At 42.9% G+C, this 22,853-nt stretch overlaps 2 protein-coding genes and 1 long non-coding RNA gene across 4 annotated transcripts in view; 1 reads left to right on the top strand and 2 right to left on the bottom strand.

The window, feature by feature from the left end:
* Positions 1–787: 787 nt before the first annotated feature.
* LOC129151599 (uncharacterized) lies at positions 788–13,563 on the bottom strand. Its single transcript, XR_008558241.1, has 3 exons — positions 13,365–13,563; positions 13,023–13,157; positions 788–1,844 (listed from the first exon to the last, which is right to left on the bottom strand). It is a non-coding gene; the product is annotated as an uncharacterized LOC129151599 (long non-coding RNA).
* LOC103286475 (eukaryotic translation initiation factor 1-like) lies at positions 6,221–6,745 on the bottom strand. Its single transcript, XM_054726951.1, has one exon. It carries the CDS (start codon positions 6,728–6,730, stop codon positions 6,389–6,391), a length of 342 nt encoding a protein of 113 aa, XP_054582926.1. The 5' UTR covers positions 6,731–6,745; the 3' UTR covers positions 6,221–6,388.
* The window catches only part of UBE2R2 (ubiquitin conjugating enzyme E2 R2), an 80,261-nt gene continuing 69,559 nt past the window's right edge, over positions 12,152–22,853 (top strand). The window contains exon 1 of one of the 2 annotated variants that reach the window (XM_054726950.1): positions 12,152–12,855. In XM_054726950.1, the coding sequence (XP_054582925.1) occupies positions 12,679–12,855 (177 nt within the window). In that variant the 5' untranslated portion in view covers positions 12,152–12,678. The remainder of the gene's footprint in view (positions 12,856–22,853) is intronic. The other variant, XM_054726949.1, reaches the window with a different exon arrangement.

Consider the following 22,853-nt stretch of genomic DNA (forward strand, 5'->3'; position numbering starts at 1 on the left):
GGACTCCGCCCAGCTCCAGAGTCATTGGACCAGGGCCCCGAAGGGTTGCTCGCCATTGGTTTCTGTCACTCTTCAGGGCCGCCCACTATGGGGGAGGAGCCAAACAGATTTGCTTTACGGTCTCGTTGCGACACCAGACAGGAAGCTGGCCGGTAGTTGGCGGCCGCCTTCCTTTTGTCACTTCCTCCTCTTGGGTCTAGAGGACAAGGGCGGAGCTAATGTGCGCCCTGTCAGGAGTGTTTTATTTATTTACACCAGTGGTTCTTCCCCTTTTCTTCATCTACCACATCTTAGTAATGAACCAGTCTTGTCATTTCTACCTCCAGAATATATCTTGAATTTATTCGTTCTCTGTTTTTACTACCAAGTTTAGTCTGAGTCACATCATTCTGTCCCTAGTTTATTGTAATAACTTTTCTCCAGTTTATTACATTTTCCAAATGCACTGAAACGTTGCAATAGGAATATAATGAACGCCCATGTAATCATAGTCCAGTGATAAAGTTTAACCTTGATTCAATACTATGATACAAATTTCATGCTCAAATTCTGCCAATTATCTCAATATCTTTTATATACTAACAGTTTATTTCCTGATGCAAGATCATGCATTAATTTAGTCGTATTTCTTTTCTCTCAAAACGGAACATTTTCTGATCTCACCCTTTTTTGGTCTATTATGACAACGTCTTTGAAGAATATAGGACAGTTTCATTTGTTTATTTTAAATATATTTTTATTGATTTCAGAAAGGAAGGGAGAGAGAGCTAGAAACACCAATGATGAGAGAGAATCATTGATCAGCTGCCTCCTTCATGCCCCATACTGGGGATTGAGCCTGCAACCCCAGCATGTGTCCTGACTGGGGATTGAACCAAGACCTTCTGGTTCGTAGACCTACGCTCAACCACTGAGCCACGCTGGGCGGGCTAAAAACAATTTTTGATTGTTTATCAATTATCTACCTCTTTGCTCTTTGAGTCCATGAAAACAAGGACCAGATCTATAAGCCCAGTATCTAGCACACTGTAAATACTCAGTAAATGTCAAATGAATGAATGAATGAATGTCAATCTTCTAGTTCTGTCTCTTACCATTGTCTCCATCAAATTTATGCCTAGCCATATTGAACTACTTGGAGTTTCCCCACTCTGTCGTGCCCTCTTGTCCTGTACCTTTGAACTTGCTGTCTTCTTTGCTCAGAATATGTTGGTTGTTTTTCCCCCCAGCTTTATTGAGCTATAATTGATAGATAGCATTGCTTAAGTTTAAGATGTACAATGTGATGATTTGTTACATACCGCAAAATAATTACCACAGTAAGGTTAATTAACACATTTAACACATCCTTCACCTCACATAACAACCATTTATTGTGATGGTGGTGGTAGTAGTAGTGAGAACATTTAAGATTTACTCTGTTAGAAACTTTCAAGAATACAATACAGTATTGTTAACTACTGTCATCATGCTGTACATTAGAGCCCCAGAATTCATTCCTCTTATAACTGGAAATGTGTGCCTTTTAACTAACATCATCTCATTTCCCCCATTCCACAGCCCCTGGCAATCACCAGTCTACCCTGTGCTTCCATGAGCTTGGTGTTTTGAGATACCACACATAAGTGAGATCATACAGTATTTTTTTTCTCTGACTTACTTCACTTGCCTAATGCCCTTACTAATGTTCATCCATGTTGTCACATATGGCAAGATTTCCTTCTTTACGGCTGAAGAATGCTTTGATTGTTAAGGAAGGTTTCCTGGAGGAGATGGGGCTTGTGCTAAGTCTTGAAGCGTGATTTCAGTTTCGAATTGAGAGGATGAAGCACCACTGCTCAAGTCTGAGGAAGATCAGAGAGATAAGAAATTAGTTGATCACTCATCCCACATTGGATGACACTTAAGAAATGTCAAATCCTGCCGAAATCGGTTTGGTTCAGTGGATAGAGCGTCGTAGGCCTGCGGACTCAAGGGTCCCAGGTTTGATTCCGGTCAAGGGCATGTACCTTGGTTGCAGGCACATCCCCAGTAGGGGGTGTGCAGGAGGCAGCTGATCGATGTTTCTCTCTCATCGATGTTTCTCTCTATCCCTCTCTCTTCCTCTCTGTAAAAAATCAATAAAATATACTTAAAAAAAAAGAAATGTCAAATCCTGTGCTTAGTGTAAAAGATAAATAAGACATGATGATCACAAGCCAGAAACTAGAATACTACTCTTGCCCTCACATTTGCAGGCTTGTCCCTCTACTCATTTAAATGTAACGTCACAGAGATTTCTTCTGTCTCTGCCCTGCCTCCATTTAAAATTGCATCAACCCCTACCCTGGCTGGGTGGCTCAATTGATTGGAGCATCATCCCATACAACAAAAGGTTTCATGTTAGATTCCCAGTTGGGACACATTCCTAGGATGTTGGTTTGATCCCCCGTCGGGGTGTGTATGTGAGACTCCAATCAATGTTTCTCTCTCACATCAATGCTTCTCTCTCCCTCCTCTCTCTCTAAAATCAATAAAACATCTTTCCGAGTGAGGATTTAAAAAATAAAATAAAGTTGCATTTTTAGTCTTGATTTCCTTAATCACCTTTATTAGTATTAACCAAAATTTGCAATAATATTGTTTACTTATTACCTGATTTTTTCTGTTTCTATCTAATTTGCTAGAATGTAAGCTCCATGAGGGCAGGATGCAATAATTTCTGTCTCATTCACTACTGTATCCTTGGAATTTAGCACAGGACCTGTCACAGAGCATACATTCAATACATATTTGTTGAGTGAATGAATGGCTCTTTCCTAAGAGTAATTCAGAGGCTGGGAGAAAGATGTAAACAAATAATTGCAATATAGCTTTGGGGTAGGGGTAATAATATGTACAGTTGCTGTGGGCATGTTAGATTAGGAACATTATGGCATAGTGGTTAGAAGCAGTCACACTAAAGTGGGATGGCCAAGGTTCAACTCCAGGTTCTGCTATTTATTCATTGGGTGACTTTTTAAAAAATATATTTTTATTATTTATCTTAGAGAGGGAGGGAGGAAGAGAGAAACATCAATTGGTTGCTTCCCACATACAATGGGCAACCCAGGCTTATGCCCTGATGGGAACCAAACCCATCAATTTTTGGTGCACAAGATGATGCTGCAACCAACTGAGCCACAGCTGCCAGGGCCATTGGCTGACTTTCCTAACCTCTCTAAGCCTTATTATACACAGTTAGATATTCTAGTAATGACCATGTCATGGATTTTTTTGTGAGAATTAAATAGGATACTGTTTGCCTGTCACATACTGATGCACAGCAAATGTTAGCTATTATGTATTAAAGGAAAATTGTTCCTTATGAGCACTACCAAAGACTTACATGCATTAAGATATGCAGAATGAAAACAGCCTTGGCCTTCTGAGGTCAGAATTAACTTTTTTAAAGCAAGTACCCCTCCCTTTTATTTATCTTACCAAGATTGATTTCAATGTCTTTTCTTTGTGCAAGAAAGGTAATTGATTCTTCAGTAGAGCCCTGGTTGTACCAGGTGATGCCACAGGAGGGTAAATATCCTGTGTTTTTTTTCACCACTAGAGGGCACCAAATCAGTCAACTCAATCTCTATTTGCCATTATGAAACAACTAGAGGCCCAGTGCATGATTGAATCATGCACGTGTAGGGTCCCCTACACACTTTCGCTTTTCGCGGTGGAGCTGGGTGCCTGTCCGCTGGTGCCGGAGCAGACAGGCACCCAGCTCCCCCACTTTTGATGGTCCGCGGCCGCTGAGGGGGGCCTCTCAACGGCCGCTGAGGGGGGCTGCCGTGGACACCTGGCTACCCTGCCGTTGAGAGGCGCAGCTGGGTGTCCGAGGCAGGCCCCCTCAGCGGCTGCGGATCTGGCCGTTGAGAGGCACAGGGGGCGGGAGTCCCGCCCCCTGTGCCTCTCAACAGCAGGGTAGCCCCCCTCAGTGGCAGCGGATCCGTGCCTCTCAATGGCCGGATAGGCCACCCCGAGTCCCGCCCCCAGCCTTCCGCCGCCCAATCGTGGGCGTAGCGGAGTGATGGTAATTTACATGTTACTCTATTATTAGACAGGATATGAGAAAGCACTAGTAAGCTGTTTCTGCCATTCATTCTTTTTTTAAAAAAATTAATTTTAGAGAGAGAGGGAGGGAAAGAGAAACATCGATGTGAGAGAGAAACATCAATTGGTTGCCGCCCATGTATGCCCCAAACCCCCAACCTGGGTATGTGCCCTGACCAGGAATCAAACCTTTGAACCTGTGATCCTTTGGTGCACTGGAGAACCCTCCAACCAACTGAGCCACACTGGTCAGGATTGCCATTCATTCATTCATTCATTCATTTAAAAAATATATATATATATTATTTTATGTTTCTCTTGAAATTCTTGTGTTTTCTTTGATTACAAAATCCACATTTTTAACCGGTATCCGCATTTTTAATTGGTACCGGTTAATAATGTGGATTTTGTAATCAAAGAAAACATGATAATTTCAAGAGAAACATCAAAAGTGCTTTATTCAATGTAATGTCCATCGCTAGCTACACATTTCCTCCATCTTTTGGGTAATTTGTGGATACCATGCCAATAGAACTTTTCTTGTTTTGAGGTAGACAATTCAGAGACCCAATTTTCCACTTCTTCATATGTTTTGAAGTGCTGCTCAGAAAGTGTGTGTGCCATTAATCAGAATGTAATCTGAAGGAGCAAGGTCTGGTGAATATGGCAGGTGGGTTAATACTTCCCAGGCAAGATCTTTTAATGTGTCTTTAACTGGTTTTGAAGTGTGTGATGATGCGTCATCATGAAGCAAAATTACTTTGCCGTGTCTTCTGGCCCATTCTGGTGGTTTTACGATCAAAGTGTGGTTCAAATTGATTATTTGTTGTTGGTAGCGATCAGAATTAACGGTTTCACCTAGTTTTAGAAGCTCATAATACACACCTTCCTGATCCCACCAAATGCAGAGCATTGTCTTCTTTCCGAAGCGATTTGGCCTTGCAGTCAATGTTGATGGTTGACCTGGATCAACCCATGATTTTGTGCATTTGGGATTCTCAAAATAAATCCACTTTTCATCGCCAGTCACAATTCGATGCAAAAAAAATCTTTCATGCCGTTGAAGCAACCTTTTACTGATGACTTTGCTGTTTTCCATTTGTCTTTCGTTCAGTTGATGTGGCACCCATTTTCCTTCCTTTAAAATCTTTCCCATTGCTTGTAAATTATCAGAAATTGTTTGCTGAGCAATGTTTAATCTTTCTGCAAGTTGTTTTTGAGTTTGACACGTATCTTCATCCAATAATGCTTGTAATTGTTGGTCTTCAAACTTTTTTCAGTTGACCTGGATGTTCTTTGTCTTTCACATAGAAATCATCACTTTTAAAGCGTTTAAACTAGTGTTCACAAGTACCTTGAGATGGAGCATGTTCACCATAAGCTTCCCGAGGTATACGATAACTTTCAGCAGCACTTTTCTTCAAAATAATGAATTAAAACTTCCCGCAAATGCTTTTTTGGCACGAAACTCGACATTTTTTAGCGTAAAAATATCTATGATGTTAACACCTTCAGAAAATTTGACATGAAGTTTTTTTTCCCTGAAAACAAGTTTTATTTAAATAAGGATTTAAATACATAACTTAACATTAAAACTGAAGGAGGGGGGGGACCAAAAAAATCATTTTTCTTACTTCACATGGCATTGGGCAGCGGTTGCTAGTAAGTTGCAAGCTCTATAGCTAGCTACATGACTGACAGACACTTCGGTTTGAAATTTGTTCCCTTGTCAGAAGTTTAACTCTGATAGAAGATTGGCCTCAGATTATGGTGTTTGGACAACAATTAGCTAGGATACGTCTGGTCAAAAAGACCTTGGTGGCAAGCCAGAAGTCCTTACACCTCCCTGGAGGGAAGGTGGCAGGCTGCTCTAAGCTACATCCACCTGGTCAGGGGGAGATCTTTGGCCTCGGAAGGCTCCCTCTAGTGGTACACATGCCGCTGCTGCCTTACCCATCTCCTCTCAGCTTCACTGAAGGCTGTTCGGGCGGTGACATTCTCTGAGGGAAGCGAACTCTGGTGAGGAGCTTTGGCCAGACATGGGCTTGGCTGAAACATCACAGTATTGCTCTGTTTCAGGCTGGACACTGCCAGGCGCCCACTGCTTGACCTCTGTTTAAATGAGGAACTTCAAGACTAGACAGCATGGCTCTTTTCAGTTTATTGCATGAAGGAGTAGTCCAAGTTAAAAGCAGACCCCAAATGGTTACATTATACAAGCTGTGAGGTTTTTAAACTCGTGACAAGGGACAGAAGGGAAATTCTACTCATTGCAAAAGAAATCCTCACTTAGGCTTCTGTGAGCCACAAGCACTTAAAACCCATGCACCTTCAGCTGGTCGCCCTTAGCCAGTCCGGTCTCGACGAGGAACTGGCATATGTTCTTTCGCTGGTCACCCTGCAGCTGAATTACTTCTCCATATTCTGGATGCTCAATTACACTTCTATTGCCGGCAAATTTCTTCTTAAAGGCCTTCACTAGTTTCTTTTTATCGTAATCATCAGCGATCCCTTGGACGGTAGTAAGGGTCTTCCTGCCGTTTCTCTGTTGAATTCTTATATGGATATAATCCTCAGTGCCAGCGGGAAGAAGATCATGACCCTTACTTGCATCAGCAAAGGGGTCAGAAGAGTGGAGGTTCTGGATAGCAGACATACAATACGATTCCTTTTCCTCAGTGGAAACGGCCTGTGGAAGGCTGCGGTGGGAGAAGGCGGGCAGCGGGGACGGAGCATCGGGAAGCGAGGGGGGCTCAAGGGGGAGGTTGCTGAGTCCTTGGTGGCGGCTCAGTCACTGGGTGACATATGAAGTTGTGAAGCTTGTTGTCAATACAACAAAATAGCATACATATCAAATCGCATATACATCAACATACGTGTAACCTAAGGTGACCAGATTTTAACAGTGGTAAAGTGGGACACCATTGACGGGGGGGGGGTGGGGGTGTCTTTTTTTATTATTATTGATATTTTACAGAGAGGAAGAGAGAGGGATAGAGAGTTAGAAACATTGATGAGAGAGAAACATCGATCAGCTGCCTCTTGTACACCCCCTACTGGGGATGTGCCCGCAACCAAGGTACATGCTCTTGACTGGAATCGAACCTGGGACCCTTGAGTCCGCAGGCCGACGCTCTATCCACTGAGCCAAACCGGTTTCGGCCGGGGGGGGGGGGGAGGTTCTTGATTAAAAATTTGGTCTATATTGTAATCGCTTTTGGTTTTTTTAATAAAAGAAAATTCACTTCTTAGATCATCGTTGAATTTGCATCCTCTTTTCTTACTCATTATGTTAAAAATCTAAAAAAAATAATTTAAAATTATAAGTTATTATATACATATTGCTTAAAAACACAGTAAGTAGGTACATAATTACATGAACGTATTTTATTGTTAGTTTAAAAATTAAATTAATTTGATTGTTATAAAGTAACTATATTTTTTTTTTTTTTTTTTTTTTTTTTTTTTAAATATATTTTATTGATTTTTTACAGAGAGGAAGGGAGAGGGATAGAGAGCTAGAAACATCGATGAGAGAGAAACATCGACCAGCTGCCTCCTGCACACCCCCCACCGGGGATGTGCCCGCAACCAATGTACATGCCCTTGACCGGAATCGAACCTGGGACCCTTCAGTCCGCAGGCCGACGCTCTATCCACTGAGCCAAACCGGTTTTGGCGAAAGTAACTATATTTTAAAAATTATTTTAATTCTATATTTCTTTCTAAATAATAACAATACTAACTTGTATTATTTTTCCTCTGAATTTGCCATAACGTAAGTCGTAAGTGTCACTTTCAAGGCCGGTGCTAGACTTTTTGCCGCCACTATAAAATATAAATAATACGAGTACTGTCTGCTAAATTCAAGAAAATTTATGTATTTATGAAATAAATAATTACTTACCTAAATTATCTGAATAGCTGATTTGTAATGACATCACTTGTTTAACTAGCTTACTAGCACGCAGTACGATGTGTATCGTCTGAGAGACAGTTACAAAATGTTTTCGTCGTTGCCAATCCCAAAAAATGCCATTGTTCATTAAGTCCAAACAATGGTGATCGAATTCTAACAACTGATCAAAATGCGAACTTTGATAAGCAGTTCTCGATAATCAGTTCTCAACAATTATTTGTTATTATTAAAGTTTAACATTATAAAATTAACAAAAATAATATAAAACTCATATCCTGGCTAAATAGCCACATGGCCGCCGAAAACCATATATTCCCTTCCCATTCTCCCGATGTTGCCTAGCTTGTCGTGCATTCTTTCCAAAAATCGGGACTTTTTAAAAACGCCACGGGACGCGGGACAAATTGTTAAAAATTGGGACTGTCCCGCCAAAAGCGGGACGTCTGGTCACCTTAGTGCAGTGATGGCGAACCTATGACACGCGTGTCAGCACGCGTATCCATTTCTGATGACATGCGGCCGCATGCCGAGGATGAAACATTTGCTGCTCCTGAGGATGAAACATTTGCGACTAGAGTCTTATAGTTTTTTCCTCAAAGTGACACACTATCCGAGTTATGCTCAGTTTTTTTTGCGAAGTTTGACACACCAAGCTCAAAAGGTTGCCCATCACTGCCTTAGTGTAACCCCATCTATTGAAAAAAATCTGCATTATTAACCGGTACACCTAGTATATATATATTTTAAATATATATATATTTTATTTCAGAGAGGAAGGGAGAGGGATAGAAACATCAAGGATGAGAGAGAATCATTGATTGGCTGCCTCCTGCACACGCCCTTCTGGGGGTCGAGCCTGCAACTCCAGGGCATGTGCCCTGACCGGGAATCAAATAGTGACCTCCTGGTTCATAGGTCAAGGCTTAACCACTGAACCACACCAGCTGGGGCAGCCATTCATTCTTTTGACAAATCTTTTTGAATACCTATTATTTGCCAAACATTGTAGGAGATTGTATATGGTTATGAGCAAGACCTGTCGTCCTTATAGAATTTATATAACCTTGAGCACCTACTATGTGTCTGAGAGATCCTTTTACACATAGAAGTTGAGGCTGGGGTTCAATTTGTGATCTGTTGTTGTAGTCAATTTTTAAAAAAATTTATTTTATTGATTTTTTTATAGAGAGGAAGGGAGAGAGATAGAGAGTTAGAAACAGTGAGAGAGAAACATTGATCAGCTGCCTCCTGCACACCAGCTACTGGAGATGTGCCCACAACCAAGGTACATGCCTTTGACCTGAACCTGGGACCCTTCAGTCCGCAGGCCGATGCTCTATCCACCGAGCCAAACGGGTTAGGCTGTTGTTGTAGTCAATTAATGATTGTCTTCCTACCCTTGGTTCTGAGCCCATGAGAACAATTACCTAGGGTCTGCTTTGTGTCAGATAGTGTGCTGGTTGCTGAGGATCCAGGGATGAATAACACAGTTTCAACCTACTAATAAACAATGTCTTACCAGCTAGGATTAAAGACATGAGGCAAGTTCTGTGGAATTTTAGTTCCTGACCTGAGAATAGAGAACCTCAAGTACACAACTCATTAACACACTGGGCTGTGGGCCTCTCAGACAGGTGTATGTTTATTAGTCATCCAGCTTACAGCCATGGCTACTACGATATTTAGCATGAGTTTGTGCGTTAATCTGAGTAGCTTCTGGTCTGGATGCCAGGTGTGTTTTCCAGCGAATTACTAAGGATCTACTATCTTCTGGGTCAGGGTGGGGCTATGATGAGTTTATGTGGGTGCAATGCTTTGAAGATGAACTTTCTGCCTATGTGTCTACTCATAGTCTTGTTATTAAAGGTGTCAACATCATCTCCCACGTTTCCAGGTCAGCAATCTTCTTGTCCCTGAATTGAGTGGTGGAGGAGAGGAGGCCAGAACCAGTCATGCACCATCAATTTGGGAGGAGTGGCTGCATTGACTCCAACACCCCCTCCTCTGAAGTGAGCTCCAATTCCAGTGGAGTTTGGCCTCCAGGCCTACAGAGTAAAGTTAGGAGCTAGGGAATGATTCTTTAAAATACTGAGACATCTCTGAGAAAAAAATAAAAATAATAAAGAGGCTCCTTTACTGTGGATTGTGCACAGTGACTTTCTTCTACAGAGTCCAATATCGCCATAACCGGTTTGGCTCAGTAGATAGAGCTTCGGACTAAAGGGTCCCAGGTTCGATTCTGGTTACGGGCATGTACCTTGGTTGTGGGCACATCCCCAGAAGGGAGTGTGAGGAGACAGCCGATCTATGTTTCTCTCTCATTGATGTTTTTAACTCTCTATCCCTCTCCCTTCCTCTGTAAAAAATCAATAAAATATATTAAAAAATAAAATAAAACAAAGAGTACAATATCAACACTGATAAATCATGTTGATATTATGTGCCCTTGATATGAGGCAATGAAAATATCATTTTACCTCTGTGATCTCCCCTTCCCCCCCTATCCCAAAGCCACATAACCCCAGTTTAATCATGAGAAAAACATCATATATCCTAACTGAGGGACATTCTATGACATACTTGACTAGTATGCGTCAAAACTGTCAAAATCATAAAAAAACAAGTAAAGTCTTAGAAACTGTCACAGTCAAGAGGAATCTAACAAAACATGAAAACTAAATATAGTGTGGTGTCCAGGATGAGATCTTGAAGCAGAAAAAGGACATTAGATAAAAACTAAGAAAATATGAGAAAAGACTTTAGTTAATAACATCAATATTGATTAATTGTAATACATGTATAATACTAAAGTAAGCTGTTAATTATAGGGGAAATTGGGTGCCCATGGAAAAATATGGGAACTCTCAATACTATCTTCTCAACTTTTCTATAATCTAAAACTGTTGTAAAAAGAAGCCTATTAAATAATGGAGGGGGTTGTATCCAGAATACAGCTAGCTATGCCTTTACATTATTTTTTCTTTCTTTAAAGTTCCTGTTTATGGATCATTTACCATGCACCAGTCATTGCACTAAACTTTGTATATACATGATCTCATTTAATCTTTACAATTCTTATGTTAGGTATAATTAAGCCTCTTTTACAGAAGCTGATGAAAAAGGAAGAGGTAATATAATGTAAATGGTGGAGCCAGTGTTGGAGCCAAGGACCTTTCTGATCCCCAAATTCTAAGTGTTTGGCACTCTCACAGTATCCTGGCTTTTCAGGAAGTGTTATCAGAGCACATGCCTTCTTGAGAGAAAAGAGTATTCTATCTAAATCATGGGGAATTACTTTCAACAATAAAGATTTTAAAAAATCACAGGGATTGAAGACTCTCTAGATCTCACTTCAGTCATGATTATTTAAAAGTCTCTCGGTTCCAGGTCGAACCTTCAAGCTGAAAGGATCTGTAGGGTGTCCAAGTTCACCCACAGTACTTCATGTTACAAATGGGTAAACTGAGGAACACCCAGAACACTTGCCCCAAATCACGCAGAGGAGTAGGGACCCAGGTTCAATTTCCTTAGTCCTCTATTGCCCACAGCTTCCTCTTTGTAGTTTAGGGAAGTAGGAGCTGGCCCATCTGCCTTCCCCACTTCTCGATAGAAACTGTCCCCACTCAACCCCACAATTGTTTGGCACACTGCCCCCCAAGTACACACTGGGGTGAGGGATGAGCCTGCAGAGAACCAGGTCTCCTGCGAGGAAGGCTAAGGATACACACAGGGGGAGGGCGCCCGGGGCTCCAGGACCGGAGGTTCCTTCCTCGGCGCGCCTTGGGAACCAGGGTGTCGAGCCGCACCACCCTCATTTTGGAGCCAAGCGCACCCCCGGAGGCCACCCTCGGCCCCACAGCCGCTTGCTCTTTAAGGGCGGGGGACAGGCGCGGGCGTCACAAAGCGCCGCCACCACGCCGGGCGGCCGAGAGGAGGCGGGGAAGTGGGAGGAGGAGGAGGACGGCGACCCGGAGGGCGGAGGAGGGAGGGGCGCGCGCACGCGCGTCCGGTCGCCACTCGCCGAGAGCCTCCCCCCTCCCGGCGCGCGCCCCTCCTCCCTCTCTCCCTCCCTCCTTCTTCTCGGCTCCGTCGCTCCCGCGGCGCGAGGCGCTCTCTCTCCTCCTCCTCCTCCGCCTCCGCCGCCGCCCCCCCCCCCCCCCCGCCGCCGCCGCCGCCGCCGCCGCGAGACCCCCGCGCGCCGCGCTCCCCCCGCCCTTCGGCCCCGCGCGCCCTCCGGCCCGGCGGCCCCGGCGGCCCCAGAGAAGAACGAGAGGGCGAGCGAGCGCGGCGTTCCCGGGCCGGCCTGGCCCCCTCTCCTCACCATCGCCGGCCCTCCGCCGCCTTTCTCCGCTTCCACCTTTTCTCCTCTCCCCCCCAAGTTGAGGCCCCCTCGGGGGGGGGGGAGGACCGGGACCGGGAGTGAATTCCCCTAACTCCTTCACCCTCTCCCCGCACCTGGCCCCAGGGTGAGGAGAAGGGCCCGGCCCGGCCCGCGTCGTGTGTGAGGAGCACCCGGGCCGGCCCACGGGCCGTCTTGGGCCTGGTCCGGCCCGCCGGGTGTGTGAAGACCGGGGCCCGGTGCGGCCCGGCCCGAGGGCGAGCCGAGGGGAGGGGCCTGGTCCGGCCCGGCCGGTGCGTGAGGACTGGGGCCCCGGCCCGGCGCCGCCGCCGCCGCCGCCGCCGCGATGGCCCAGCAGCAGATGACCAGCTCGCAGAAGGCCCTGATGCTGGAGCTGAAATCCCTGCAGGAGGAACCGGTGGAGGGCTTCCGGATCACCCTGGTGGATGAGTCCGACCTCTACAACTGGGAGGTTGCCATCTTCGGACCCCCCAACACCCTCTACGAAGGAGGCTACTTCAAGGTACTCCCAGCCCTTCCCCAGCCTGGGCTTCCCCCGCGGAGCCCTCCACTCCCCGCCGCTCTCGGCTGGTTTTCGGGGCCAAGAGGGAGCGTGCGGCCGAGCGGAGGGGGCCCCTCACCTCGGCAGCCCCCTCCCCCCACCGGCGGAGGCAGGAAGGCCTTGCTCACCCAGTGCCTTTTCTTTGTCCTGGGGGTGGGGGCGGGAGGCCAGGCTTGCACCGGGAAATGGGAGAGCCTCTCGGGCTCGGACGGTGACGACCCGGGGAGGAGGAGGGCTGCCTTTGTTTTGGTTTGTTTCTTCAGCTGAGGGGGTAAAGGGGGGCGGGGGGGGGAAGGTGGTTTGTCTTGCCCCTCTCGTCCTCCCATCAGAACCATCCTCGCGCCGGCTGGAACTGCCCCAGAGGGCAGCGTGACCTGCCCTGAGTGGATTGGACCTTTCTCTTTTTTTGGGGGGTGGGAGTGGGGGAGGGGTACCAGCCTGTCATTCCCGGGGCAGCCTGGTGCCCTGACCTTTTGAGGATTGTTGATGGGCTTCTGCGGAGTGTAGTTCCAACTTGGCATTCCGGTGGGCGGCAGTGAAGGAGGGGAGCCCGGGGGTGGTAAACAAGGGTCGCTGCTCTTTTCCTCTCGCCTTGATCCCCTTGCGGGAACTTGAATGTAGCCCCCTTTTGTCCTCCTCATTCTCTGTTTACTCCTGTGGTTGTTTCAAAATGCCCTTTGTCCTCACCCTGCCCCCAACTTTTACAGGCTTTTTTGTTGTTGTTGTTTTGTTCCTACATGTAGACACACTCGCGGAGGGCGGAACTTAATGTAGGGAGATTGCGAGTTTCCCACTTCGGGGAGGCGAAATTGAAACCTTTTGCTCAGGTGGCTAACTCTAGCAAATGGGTGGTCTCACGGGTTAACAGTGTCATCTCAGGTGAGACGGTTTCATTGGAGTCGATAGTGACCCGTACACATTGTTTCCATTGTTTTCTGTGACTTGAGGACATTCTTGAATCCGCTGTTTGGTTGTTGTTGTTTTTTTTTAATTTCGTGGTAGATAACTTGGAAATAACTGAGGTGGTTTTTCTATTTTGTTTAATTTCTTACTATTTTTGAAGGGACGGATCATAAATTGAAGGTTGAACATTTTAAATGGTGGGTACAGAGATCGAGGGAAATGAGTGTTTAGGAATGAGTGCTTAGTTTTTTTAATTTCCAAAGTTAAGTAAAATAGAGCAGTGAGTCAATCGTTTGTTTTGCAGGGAGGTGCTATCTTGGCAGAAGTTTTAAATGAGTATCTTAAGTCATGTAGTTAATGTGTATTTTTAGGACTACCCAATTACTTTTGTTTTTTACCCTTATGAAGTGGAAGACTCAGATTCAGGCTTGAAATTGGGTCAACTTTGTAGAAAAATGTGGATAATCAATAGGGGAATGTTTAATATTCATGCCTGTGATAGTTACCGAATACCCAATAAAAGCACACTTTTAGAATACTCTGTAAAAGCAAGCAGTACCCTTACCAACTGTTTACCTTATCTTTTGTGTTTACCACACTATACTTTTTCAGATGCAAACATTTAAAATCACTAAATATACAAGTTATTAATTGAGGAATATTCTCTTGTCAAGTATACACTTCACTTATAGATACTGGAAAAATTAGTTGCATAAAATGGAATTTATATAACTTCTAGCAGAGCATTATTTAACAAATTTTACTGGCCAAATTCAGTGGAGTAAAGTTTATTTCCAAAAAAGAATTGTTTCCCAAAAAGTATCATTGATAGTCAAGGTAAATGTGCACTAGTTAGAATAATCTCACTCCAATGGAATTTATTAAAAAAATTAAATGTTTTCAAATTGTAATATTTTTGCTTAAGTAACTGTGAAAGGAGTGTAGAGAGCTTTCTCAGTTTGGATTAGATAGTATATAAAGAGGATTTCCTGTAGCATACACTGATTTAAATTAAATGGTTTTAATTTTAGTCTTATTTAAAAAGAATGGTTTAATCTCCAGTTTTGTTGTGTTAGATTTCTTTATCTTTCTGTGTTTTTACCTTTAATTGTGACATAAAAATGTGTGAAAATTCTTAAAGAGATTTTATGTTTTAGTCTTGTGTGAGAATTTTGTTCAATTTCATTTTCTTCCACTTTTTTCCTTATTGTATGGCCTTTTATCCCAAAATCCTTCACTGGAAACAGGCATATTTATGGTGATGAGCAGTTAACACTAGTGATAAGTTTTAAACCATTGTTTTTTATTTCATTGCTTTTGTCTTAAAACAAGGCTTTTAGTGTGTTCCATTACAGCTGCAGTTAAAAGTTGGCACAGTCTGGCTGGTGTGGCTCAATGGTTGAGAGTCGACCTATGAACCAGGAGGTCATGGTTCCATTCTTGTCAGGGCACATGTGGTGTTGCGGGCTCGATCCCCAGTGTGGGGGGTACAGGAGGCAGCTGATCAGTGATTCTCATCATTGATGTTTTTATCTCTCTCTCCCTCTCCCTTTTTCTCTGAAATCAATAAAAATATATTTGAAAAAGAAAAGGTTGGCACATAACTTTTTCTACCACTATTCTCCCATATCAAATTAATAGTCCTTCAACATTTAGTATAATTTATTTTCAAGTTAAACACTTTTCTCTATTTTGCATAATAGTTCTTGAAGACAGTGGGATTGTCAATGATTCTTTTTAAAATTTTTAAATTTTATTTATTTTAGAGAGAGAGAGGAGAGGGGAGAGAAAGAGAAAAAGAAAGAAACCAATTTGTTGTTTTACTGATTTATGATTCTTGTATGTGACCTGATGGGGGTTCAATCCTTGTGACCTTGGCATATTGGGACCTACCCGGTCCCTGTCAGTCACTCTAAGTTTTTTTCATAATGTAACTCCTTTAACTTTTTCATATTAGTAGGCTTCTAATTGATCTTTTTCACCATGAAATAGTTGGCTCCAGTCTGTTTTAACTAGGGCATCTGTTGTGCTAGAGACTTGTGAGACCTGTATTTCACAATTTTTTTATTCATCCTGCTTTTTTATTTTTTTTGAAATATCTTGAATCAGTGTGATTCTTAGCTTTGGGGGGGCGTATAGGCAGAGGTAGTTTCTTGTGTCTTTTTTCAGCTTCTTTTTTTAAATTGATTTCAGAGAGGGGGAGAGAGAGAAACATCAGTGAGAGAGAATCATTGATCGGCTGCCTCCTGCAAGCTCCTAACTGGGGATTGAGCCTGCAACCCGGGCATGTGCCCAGACCAGGAATGGAACCGTGACTTCCTGATTCATAGGTCAGTGCTCAACCATTGAGCCACACCTGCCCGGTGGTAATTCTCACTTGAGGATATTTTTCCATTGATTTTTAGAGAGAGTGGAATGAAGGGGGAGAGACAGAGAAACATTGATGCGTATGAGAGAGACATATCTGTTGGTTGCTTCCCGAATATGCCCGACCAGGGCTGGGATCCAGTCTGCAACCTAGGTACGTGCCCTTGACTGGAATCGAACCTGGGACCCTTCAGTCTGCAGGCCAGTGCTCTTATCCACTGAACCAAACCGGGCAATACTAACTTTTCAAAAAAAGTCTGGTAGTGATCTTAACTTAGTGTGGCTGCTTTGGTCTAGAATCTCCTTGGAGCTCCTGCATTAATTATCCAAAAGCATGATAACACTGAGTCTAGAGATCATAAAGTGAGAGTGCCTCTTCATAATGTGTGTAACATAAAGATTTAAATGAAACATAAAGTATAAAGTATATTGCCCAGCATGGCTCAGTGGTTGAGCGTCAACCAGGAAGAGGTCAGGGCACATGCCAGGGTTGCGAGCTCGATCCCATGTGGGGCATGCAGGAGGCAGCCGATCAATAATTCTCTGTCATCATTGATGTTTCTATCTTTCTCTTCCTCTTCCTTCCGCTCTGAAATCAATAAAAAAAAAATATATATATATATATATATATATATATATACATAAAGTACATATATATATATAAAGTATGTATGTGTGTGTATATGTGTGTGTGTATATGTATATATATATATGTGTGTATATATATATGTATATATATATATACACATACATACTTATTTCAGAGGCCTCTTGCACACCCCACACTGGGGATCGAGCTCACATCCTTGGTGTGTGCCCTGACTGGAAATTGAACCATGACCTCCTGGTTCATAGGTCAACACTTAACCACTGAGCCACGCCGGTTAGGCAAAAAATATATCTTTTAAAAAATAAAGTACAGCAGTGAACTTTTTGTAGTTTTGATTTCTTTCAGTAATCTGTTTGAGGGTATAAAATATAGGTGTGTTCCATTTTTACAACACTCTACAAACTGATAACTTAGAAAGTATTTGTTATATCCTGAAAGTTTTCCTTAATAGTAGCTATTTTATTTTTTTATTGATTTCAGAGAGGAAGGGAGAGGGAGAGAGAAACATCAATGATGAGAGAGATCATTGATTGGCTGCCTCTTGCACGCCCCCTACTGGGGATGAAGCCCGCAACCCGGGCATGTGCCCTTGACCAGAATTGAACCCTGGACTCTTCAGTCTGCAGGCCGATGCTCTATCCACTGAGCAAAACTGGCTAGGGCAATAGGAGCTTCTTTATCATATTTAACAATGATTTATTTTAAAGAAACTCTTCAGTAATTTTTTAAAATAAAGAGTTGCATAATTTTCATTTGTTCTAGAGAATGTTTTCTGCACTCCTCCCCCCAAAAAAACACACCCCAAAACTGCAAAGTTAATATTTGGCGTGGTGATGTGCTTCAGATTATATGACTCTAATTTTATGACTCTAATTATTTTTTAAAAATATATTTTTATTTCAAAGAGGAAGGGAGAGGGAGAGAGATAGAAACATCAGATTGGCTGCCTCCTGCACACCCCACACTGGGGATCGAGCCCGCAACCTGGGCGTGTGCCCTGACTGAGAATTGAACCCTGACCTCCTGATTCATATTTCGATACTCACCACTGAGCCACACCAGCCGTGCTGACTCTGTAATTCTTAATATGTAGTTGAAACAGTTCTTTTAAGGAAGTGATTTTTAGTCTTTCTGGTATATGGATCCTTTTGTGAAATTGAAGTTTCTCTGGAAAAAACAGGCACATGTAAACTAGTTTCTATGCATTTTCAGAAGCTTAACTGATAAGTTAAGAATCCCTTTTTTAGGGGATTTGATAGGTAACTAAAAACAATTGTAAAATTATAAAAGTAATGCTATTTTAAAAACAATTATATGATGAGTAAGTTAAAATTTCTTTTAAAATTTTTCTTCAGTTACTTTGAGAATACCACTTAGGGCTTTTACCTTTTCTGGAAGTTGAAATGGTCTAAGGCAACATTGTAAATTGAAACATAGTTAATGTCCAATGATTTTTTTTGGCACTAAATGTAATTTTAGTGTTGTTCCCCTCCCCCCAGGGCAAATATAGCACCTCAGTATTTTATAGATGATGCTTTTACAGTATTAACTTGATTATAAGATGCATATTTGTCTAGTTTTTAATTTCTCTGAAATTGGGTTGTATCTTAGAAGCCACGAAGTCATACAGTTGCCATCAGTCTGGTGGCACTTGTGACCTAATTGTGAGAGAACACTGCACTGAAATCAATTATTATTGATTTTAGAGAGGGAGGAATGGAGAGGGAGAGATAGACACATCGATGAGAGTGAAATATCACTGATGGGCTGCCTCCTGCATGCCCCCTACTGGGATTGAGCCTTCAACCTGGGCATGTACCCTTGACTGGAATCGAACCTGGGACCCTTCAGTCTACAGGCCGATGCTTTATCCACCAAGCCAAACCAGCTAGGGCTCATTTTTCTTATTGATTTTAAAAAATATATATTTTATTGATTTTTTACAGAGAGAAGGGAGAGGGATAGAGAGTTAGAAACATCGATGAGAGAGAAACATCCATCAGCTGCCTCCTGCACACTCCCCACTGGGGATGTGCCCGCAACCAAGGTACATGCCCTTGACCGGAATCGAACCCGGGACCCTTGAGTCTGCAGGCTGACGCTCCATCCACTGAGCCAAACAGATTAGGGCTTTCTTATTGATTTTAAAGGGGGAGAGAGAGAGAGAGAGAGAGAGAGAGAGAGAGAGAGAGAGAGAGAGAGAGATCGATCCATGCATCATTCGTAGATTTCTTCTTATATGTTCCCTGACCAAAAACAGGATTGAACCCAAAAGCTTGGTGCATCCTGAGGATGTTCCAACCAACTAAGTGACCTGGCCAAGACTTCTGATAATTTTTAAAAATGTATATTTTATTGATTTTTTACAGAGAGGAAGGGAGAGGGATAGAGAGTTAGAAACATCAATCATCTGCCTCCTGCACACCCCCTACTGCGGATGTGCCTGCAACCAAGGTACATGCCCTTGACTGGAATCGAACCTGGGACCCTTCAGTCCGCAGGCCGACGCTCTATACACTGAGCCAAACCAGTTAAGGCTGATAATTTTTTATGCTTAAATGTGATGATAAGGATTCTTATAATATTTTTTTAATAAGAGAAAGTTTGTTTAGAAGTCACAGAGGTAGAAGAAATGGGCTCAGGAAACAAGTTACAGAGGCAAAAGAAGGTTTGTAGCTTAGGAGAGAGAGGAAAAGGTAATATGCCTTCTCTCTCCTAAGTGGGGAATAGGAGGGGTATATAGGAAAGGTGAGGGTTTGCTCTTGAGAGGGAGAACGCCAATAAGGATTATTCTTGAACAAAGGATTTGGGCCTTAATACTTTCTTTGCAGCATGTTAATTCCTGTTTCAGAGATTTGTGTTAGTAAACAGTATTTATTTTTAAAATATATTTTATTGATTTCAGAGCTGAACGGGGAGAGAGAAAAGCATCAATGATGAGAGAGAATCATTGATCGGCTGCCTCCTGCATGCCCCACACTGGGGATTGAGCCCGCCAACCTGGGCTTGTGTCCTGACGAGAATTGAACCCTGACCTAATGATTCATAGGTTGATGCTCAACCACTGAGCCATGCTGGCTGAGCTAGATTGTTTTAACCTTTTGCACTCGGATGTCGAGTGTGACGGTTATTGAATGTATCAATAATTTGAAATATAAAAAAATCCAAATAAATAAGTTTGTATGAAAAGAAACTCCAGCTTTTTATTCTACTGCCACGCTTTGTAAAATCTGGGGTATTTAAAAAATTAAATCCCGAGTAGAATAAAGGAATCGAGAAAAAAGCAAGCGAGTGCAAAGGGTTAAAGTAAGTCTCAGATAACATATCCTTTCATCCCTAAATGCTGAAGTCCCTAAAAGATAAGGACTTTAGTCTTACACTTGCTAAATAAACACTAACTCTTTCATATTATCTAACTAAGGGCCCAGTGCACGAATTCGTGCACCTTGAAAGGAACTGTGGGCTGGGAGGCTACCGTTGGCCCATCCTCTGTGCCCCTGCCCGGCCCCTCCCCATCACGGCCCCTGGTCCCTGTCTGCCGGCACCCCCTGCCGAGCAATTGGGGCCAGTGCCAGCAGCAGTGTGAGTGTCAGTGGCTGCTGTCCCAATCGCCCCTCAAAAGCAGGGGGAGGTGGAGACGCCCTCAGGGGTAATCAGGGCTGGCAGCGGGTGCAAGCAGGGCCATCGCCGGCACGGGCGGCTGCTGGCCCTGATCTCCCCTCAGGACGGGGAGGTGGAGAAGCCCTGAGGGGCGATTGGGGCTGGCATCCGCTGCTCACACCCACTGACGGCACCAAGTGATCAGGGCTGGTGCCGGGCGCCGGCAGTGGGTGCGAGTGGTGGCTCTGGTGCCAGCAGCAGTGAATGCAAGCGGGGCTGGCACCAGCTGCAGGTGCAAGCGTCGGGCAGGACTGGGTGTGCGGGAGCAAAGAATTTTCAGCAACCACCAGAGGCTTGCCCTGATGGCAGCAACCAGTGCCCCGCCTTGGTCTGGGCCCCCCCCCCCCCCACCTCCACGATGCCCGCCATGTTCCATGCATGCCCCCTGGTGATCAGCGCACATCATAGTGACCAGTTGTTTGGTTGTTCCGCCGTTCGGTCTATTTGCATATTAGCCTTTTATTATATAGATAGGATACCCCATCAGTGTTTGATCTACAGTTGTCTCATAGATATAGTTTTAGTTTGAATCAGGATCCAAAATGAGGTTCACAATTGCATTTAGTTGATATGCCTCTAGAGACTTCCTCTTTTTTTTTTAAACGTATTTTATTTATTTATTTTTAATATATTTTATTGATTTTTTACAGAGAGGAAGGGAGAGGGATAGAGAGTTAGAAACATCGATGAGAGAGAAACATCCATCAGCTGCCTCCTGCACACCTCCTACTGGGGATGTGCCCGCAACCAAGGTACATGCCCTTGACTGGAATCGAACCTGGGACCCTTCAGTCCGCAGGCTGATGCTCTGTCCATTGAGCCACACTGGTTAGGGCATGTATTTTTTTTTCTTTATTGATTAAGGTATTACATATGTGTCCTTATCCCCCCATTGTCCCCCCACCCCTCCACTCATGCCCTCACCCCCTTGTCGTCTGTGTCCATTGTTTAGGTTGAGACTTTCTTTATTGATAGATTTCCCTTTCTCCCTTTCAAAACAATTTAAAAAACCCAGCTTTATTGAAATATAATTCACATATCATATAATCCACCCATTTAAATATACAATTCAGAGCTTTATAGTATATTCACAGAGTTGTACAACCAACATCACAGTCTATTTTAGAACATTTGTATCACTCCAAAAAGAAACTCCATACTCATTAGCAGTCACTCCCCATATCTCCCGAAGCCTGGGCAACCAGTCTACTGTCTGTGACTATAGCTTTGCCTATTCTATAAATGTATAGATTTATATTTCATATAAGTGGATTCACATACTAGATAGTTTTATGTTACTGGCTTTCATTTAGCATAATAATTTCAAGTTGATATATGTTGTGGCATGTATTTTTATTAAATAATGTTCCATTGTATGGACATTTGGGTTTTCCATTATTATAAATAATAATGATGTGAACATTTGTGTGCAAGTTTCAGTGTGGGTATGTTTTCATTTCTCTTGGGTATTTACCTAGGAATAGAATTACTGGGTCATATGACAACACTTGAGGAACTGCCAGACTGTTCCAAGGTGGCGGTACCATTTTACATTCCTACTAGCAGTGTATGATGGTTCTAATTTCTTTTCATTTTCACCAACACTTGTTTACTCTTTTAAAAAATTTTTACTGTTGGCATTTGAATCTATTTAACTACTTGACTGTTGTCTTCAGTTCTAAGGAATTTACTATTGGACTGGTTATAATTATATTTTATTACAAACTAAAGGATATTATTATAGTACTAAAAGTAATGGAAAGTAACTTAACTCTATTTCTAACACTGGAGGTTACCAATGGAAAGTTCTAGCCCCAAACTTTTAGTTACCTATTTTCCCACATTATATCTTTGCTGCTTTAATTCTTATATAATTTTATTTATTGATTGATTTTAGAGAGAGAGATAGGAAGGAGGGAACAACATCCATTTGTTGTTCCACTTATGTATGCATTCATTGGTTGGTTGTTGTACGTGTCCTGACCAGGAATTAAAGCCGCAACCTTGGCGTTTCAGAGAATGCTTGAACGAACTAAGCCAGCCAGGGTTCTGTTTTAATTCTTTTTTCTTTTTTTTCTTTTTTTTAGTATTTTAGAGAGAGACACACATCCATGCTTCTCTTTCTCTGTTTCTCCCCATCCCTTCCACTCTCTCTAAAAATCAATGGAAAGAATGTTCTTGGATAAGGATTAACAACAACAAAAAGTTTCTGAAACTATGAAGAAAAAGTCACCTGTAATGATACTATTCAGAAATAATTTAAAAAATATTTTTGCTTCTGAAATTGCTATATTTTATCTAAAATATTAGATACTGTGTATTTATGTGTATATTTAAATGTATTTTTATTGATTTCAGAGAGGGAGGGAGGGAGGGGGAGAGAGAAAGAGAGAGAGAGGGGGAGGGAGGGAGGGAGGGA

This window comes from Eptesicus fuscus, chromosome 15, assembly GCF_027574615.1.
Source record: "Eptesicus fuscus isolate TK198812 chromosome 15, DD_ASM_mEF_20220401, whole genome shotgun sequence".
Taxonomy (NCBI): domain Eukaryota; kingdom Metazoa; phylum Chordata; class Mammalia; order Chiroptera; family Vespertilionidae; genus Eptesicus; species Eptesicus fuscus.